The following is a 5,437-nucleotide window of genomic DNA, read 5'->3' as shown; positions in this document are numbered from 1 at the left end:
GAAAAGCCTCAGCCCTGCAGGGCCAGGAGCTGCCGGGCTCTGCCTGAGCAGCTCAGCCAGCAGGAAGGGAGCTGCTCCACACGGGAACCAGGAGCAAACGACACTCCTTTTATAGGACATGTTTTCTACTGAAAGGAAAAAGTAATCAAAAACTATATAAAATGTGAAAGATAAAAACAAAACCCAAGTGTGCAGTGAAAAATCTTCTCTAACTTTGAATTAAGAGGCAACTGATCTTTTGAAAGAAAACTCAGTTATTTACTTTGTAAATGTGCTGATGGCATGGATCCATCGTACTGACTTCAGCAGTCTTTTCAAAAAGTTTTTGGGGATTGTTTCCAATATTGTTATTTTAAATTGTGGTTGAGGCAAGGCTATGTGCCCTTCCAGCTCCAAGCAGGACTGGGAATGGAAACTCTGTCAAAGCCCAAATCCTTTAGAAGATGACCTTCCTTCTCAGCCTGGGAATGGGCTGCACATTCCCTTTGAAATTGTCAGGGATCTCTTAGAGTCACAAAGTCCGACTGACAGCTTTTTGCTCTGGTGTGGAAGTGCAGAAGGGTAATTCTCCATCCACCAGCTCCAGACTGCACTGCCTCAGGAGCACGGCCCACTCGCCAGCTTTGGCCCACTCATGGCACTTTTAGAGGAGGAAGAAAGTGCAATTGCACAATTCCAGCCAATCAAGAAGGAAGAGTGGGACAGACAAAACACCCTGTGCAGATCCAGGCATTCAGCTGGGACTGTGGAGATGTTGGGTCCTTGCCAGTTGGATGTGTGTCCCCAGCTGCAATCTCTGGGCCTGCAGCAGAGTCTCACTCACCTGCCAAAGCAGAAAGCTCAGGCGCTGTGCTCACAACGGGCTCGTCTGATGCAGAGCTGTCAGAGCAATGTGAGGGCAGAGCCAGCCCAGCTGGGCCCAGGGCTGAGCCCAGCAGAGCCCTGGCAGAGCCCAGAGCAGCCTCAGCACCCGCAGAGCCTGGCTGCAAGGAGAGAAAGCAGAAACCGCCCGTCAGCTGAGGGCTCCTGTGCCCTTGTGCCAAGGCCTGCGGTGCCCAGGCCATGCTGACTGTGCCGAGAGCTGTGCCCAGAGCTGCCCATCCCTGCTGCCTTTGGCAGCAGAGCAGGAGGGCAGGACATGTGCCCAGCCTGCAGCCAGCCACGGCACATCCAGCCCTCAGCAGCTGCCCAGAGTCAAAAAGCAGCTGGGCAACTGACTGAAGAATTAATTGCATCTGCCCCAGCTAAGGCGGAACCTTTGGTGCCCAGCTGTGCCATGCCCAGATCTGGGAGCAACCCCCTGCCTGTGGACTCACCTGCAAATTGGACCTGGAGCCTGGCTTTGAAGAAGGTGCCAGAATCCAAGTCCATCATCTTCAGCTGGCCAGGCCAAGGAAGAGATTGTCATCCTTGAGGTTGTCCTTGGTGTCTCCAGCACCAGCCCCACTTGGAACAGCTTCTCCAGGGGCTCCTTCTCCTTCCCTGGGGTCAGACCAGGCTTTCAGGGCTCTGACCAGGGCCCCAGCCATCCATGAACCATACAAACAAAACCGTGGGGATGGTGGCCACCAGTGCTTGTCACACTGGGTCTCCAGCTCAGCTCCAGCCCAAGAGCTGCATGTTCCCTTCTGCTGACCCCTGCTCAGAGCTACAGGCAGGACAAAACCAGCCTGGTTTGCTTTGCCACTGATTGCCAAGAGATGCGTGGTGCTGGTACCTGCCAGGCCCCTGGATCCAACTGTGCACGTTGATTTCTTCAGTCTTCTAGGGCAGGGAAACACCCTTCAGCCAAGGATGACAGAAAAGCTCTTCTAAGGATGGCCTGTCCGAGGGTTGCATGGACAAACACCTCTTAATAACATCTTGGCACTCTGGGGAGAGAAACCAGAAATCACCAGTCAGTTGGAGAAGTTGCCCTCCTGTTCCCATGCCCAGGTCATGCTGGGTGTGACCAGAGCTGGGCCTAAACTTCCCCATGGATGCTCTGTTTGAAGGACAGCAGGAGAGCAGGACATGTGCCTGCTCAGCAGCTGCCAGAGTGGTTTGCCCATGAGCCTGCTGCTGTCTCCCAGCACTGGCATTGCCCCCGTGCCCAGAGATGAGGATCCACCTTGAGAGAGCCATCGTGGGAACAAGATCCGCCCCCGGATGATCTCCTGGCCCCTCCTGAACGGGTGCTTCCCCATGACCAGGTGGCACAGCAGGAGGCCCAGGGACCAGATCGTGGCTGCCTCGCCGTGGTAGCGTTGGTGCTGGATCCACTCTGGTGGGCTGTAGGACAGGGTTCCTGTGGAACACAGACACAGCTCAGCAGGGGGATGCTGCTGCTCCCAGAGCCCGGCCCCAGCATCCCTGGGCATGTGGGGGCTGCCCCAGAGGCACACGGGGTGAGTGCTGCCCTCTCGCCAGCACCTGGGACTTGTGCACAAACTCGCGGCTGGAAAAGAAGCCACTGGTGCTGGAAGAGGGCAGCAGAATCCCTGGGAAAGCCCAACCATGACACACAAACGAAAAACCCACCCAGTAGTGGAGAAAACCCACTCTCCTCCCCACCTGCACGGCCCCCAAAAATGTTAATAAGCCAAGGCGGACAAGGAGAGCGGAGCAGTCCAGCCCTTCCTCGCCTGCACACCAAACCATCTGGGGCACGCGGTCAGGCCTCCCTCTCTGCTGCCCCCATGGGGGTTTGTGTTGGGCTGGCTGCCCCAGCTCCAGCCCCAGCCCAGGGCACAGTGGGTGCTGAAGGCTGTCAGCAGGGCTGGGAGCTGGCCGCCCTCACACCCCACCCAAATCAACTCGGCTCTAGCATCAATCCCATCCCGGCTGCAATAGGGGGAAGCCCCAGTGCTGCACCCAGGCTGGGCCACGAGATGCCCAGGAGCATCCCCTGCGAGGGCTCACCTGCAAATTGGGTGTAGGCTGTGTCTTGGAGGAAGGCGCCACAGCCAAAGTCAATCAGTTTCAGCTGCCCGCTGGCCAGGTCGACCAGGACATTTTCGGGCTTGATGTCCCGGTGCAGGACCCCGCAGCTGGTGCAGTGCCGCACGGCCTCCAGCACCTGGCGGAACAGCCCCCGCGCCTCCTCCTCCGGCAGGAACCCCCGCTCCGCCAGGAAACCCGAGAGCTCCTGGCACCGCTCCGGACGCTCCAGCACCAGCAGGAAGCTGTCGGGGAGCTCAAGCCACTCCAGGAGCTGAATGACACCGCCACAGCCACAGGACACCTTGGCCAGCAGCACGATCTCCAGGGGTGCGCTGGTGCCGTCGGGCTGCGGGAGGAGCACGACGCCGTCAGTGGGGCCGAGGCCGTGCCAGGGCTCTGGGAGCCCTCAGCCAGCCCGGGATGCTCTGCATGCCCCGCTCAGCCCACGCCCGCTCTCCCCGCAGGGCTCACGGCGGCTCCCACCGTGCCGGGCCCCGGCTCCTCGCCGCCCGGCACGGCCCGGCTGCTGCCGCTGGCCCCGCTCACTCACCAGCTCGCCCCAGTGCCGGATGCGATCCCTCGGCACGCGTTTGATGGCCACCTGCGAGCGAGGGAGAGCAGCGGGCTGAGCTCGCCGCCCGTTCTACCGTGCCCCGACCTTCTCCTCCTCCTCCCTCCTCCTCCGCCCCCTCCGCCTGCGCCTGCCACCGGCCCCGCCGCTCACCGGGGCGCCGTCCGAGAGCCGCGTGGCTGCGAAGACGCTGCCGAAGCCGCCGCGTCCCAGCAGCGATCCCAGCCGGTACCGCTCCTGCAGGGCCTCCTGCGCTTCCCCTGCGGGCGGGACGCGGCTGTCAGCGCTCGGCCCGGGGCCAGCAACGACCCCCGAGCGCCCCTCACCCGCCCTGGGCCCGGCATCCCCACCCGCCCCGGGCCCCGGCGGCTTGGGGCCGGAGGCCGCGCTGCCGAGCGGCGGAGCTCGGTCCGGGGAAGCCGCAGCGGAAGCGGCGGGAGCGGCCGCGACGCGTGTGTCCTCCGCAGGCCCCGGGAGGAGCCGGGGCCGGGGTCGGGACTGGAGCCTGCGTCGGGTCCGGGGCCGGGGCCGGGCTCGGGCCAGGCGGAGCCGAAGGGCGGCGATGCCGCCCCCACACCAGGCACTGATGCCCGCCCAGCAGCGCCACCGCCAGTACGGCCAGAGCCAGGCGGAGGCGAGACCGCGGTGAGACGGCCGGGGCCGGGCTCGGGGCAGCCCCGCCCGGGGCCGGGGGCGGGCCGGGGGCATGGCCCGGCCCAGCAGGGGAGAGGGAGGCGGGGAGAGGAGAGGGACGCCGGGCAAGGGACCGCGGAAGAAGGGTGCCCGACAGCGGGAAAGGGAGAGAAAAATAAAGAAAAAGAGAAAGAAAGAGAGAAAGAGTGTTCGAAAGTATCTGTTTGCTGCTGCTGCCACTGCTGCCGCCGCTGCTGCTGCCGCTGCTGCAACTGAGGCACCGGGGCCGTTCGTCCCCGTGTCCGTTCCCCGCTCGCCCCACGAGCCCCACGTTCGAGCCCCGCGCGCCCCGGGGACAGCCCCTCCGTCTGCCCAAACACGGGAACTTTGCAGCCTTGAGCCCGGATGCAGAGCCCTGACTCCTGCACACTGGCACAGCGATCCCCTCGCTCGCTGCTGTGCATTGTCCTTGCTGAGGGGCAAACACTGTCGGGCCACCTTCCCTTAGGGTAGGATTCCTAACTGACCCCAGCACTGCACGTACACCTCCAGCGTTACTTTCCTGTAAAAACAGAGGAAGGAAAACTCTGTGTGGCTCATGATATTTTACAGTGTCTAAAAATCTCTAAGTCACCGATCTTAGAGGTGAGGTGCATCTGGAATTACTGGGATGGAGAAGTAGTGCAACATGGAAAAGGGGAGCACAGAAATTAATAGAGGAAAACATCATGGATTGTTTCTTTCATTTTCATTTCACATTTGGAAAGCTGTTTGAGTTTTCCAGGAATCTTGTCTGCTCTTCCCAAAAATCTCTCATGGAGAACAAGGTCAAGCTTCTGTCACAAGATTTGCTACCAGGAAATTATGCCACTGGTGCAGTTTTCATTGTGACTGTTTGTGTTGCTTTAGGGCAAATTTTGGGAGGAAACCTCCAAAATGGGTCCGTCTAGAAAGCAAGGTCAAGCGGCCCCTCCCCCTACTAGTTCAGGAAAAACTTCCCTTGAGAAAAGTGAAAAAAACCCAGTTTATTTAAAAAGTAAAATAGTCACAAGCATGAAAAATGAATAATATTAAATAAAACCTCTGACAGTGCTGAAGAGATGGCAAATTCAGAAAGTCCTTTTTGTGGGTTGTAGTTGGCTCACTCGGTCTCTCCTAAGTCCCTCTGGTTCTGGAATGCAGCGTCCCAGAGCTCGGTGGGCCACAGGTGTGAGCTGCCAGTTTTTGTCTGGGTTTTCAGTCCAGAGCAGGTTTAAACAGTTCCAAGAAAAAGGAAAGTCACAGTCCGAGGAACTTCGCTTCCTAAGCTAG

General features: G+C 59.9%; 1 protein-coding gene across 1 annotated transcript; it reads right to left on the bottom strand.

Annotated features, from left to right (window-relative positions):
• Nucleotides 1-1,764: 1,764 nt before the first annotated feature.
• Nucleotides 1,765-3,808, bottom strand: LOC134434157 (serine/threonine-protein kinase pim-1-like; the record flags this gene model as incomplete). Its single annotated transcript, XM_063182840.1, has 5 exons — nt 1,765-1,871; nt 2,111-2,287; nt 2,902-3,268; nt 3,473-3,523; nt 3,647-3,808. Coding segments are annotated over 5 exons (864 nt in total), but the record flags the coding sequence as incomplete, so codon positions are not given.
• Nucleotides 3,809-5,437: the final 1,629 nt, after the last annotated feature.

The sequence above is a fragment of the Melospiza melodia genome, unplaced genomic scaffold (genome assembly GCF_035770615.1).
Source record: "Melospiza melodia melodia isolate bMelMel2 unplaced genomic scaffold, bMelMel2.pri scaffold_32, whole genome shotgun sequence".
Taxonomy (NCBI): domain Eukaryota; kingdom Metazoa; phylum Chordata; class Aves; order Passeriformes; family Passerellidae; genus Melospiza; species Melospiza melodia.
The sequence above is the reverse complement of the archived record's forward strand: the minus strand, read 5'-3'. Positions and strand labels throughout refer to the sequence as shown.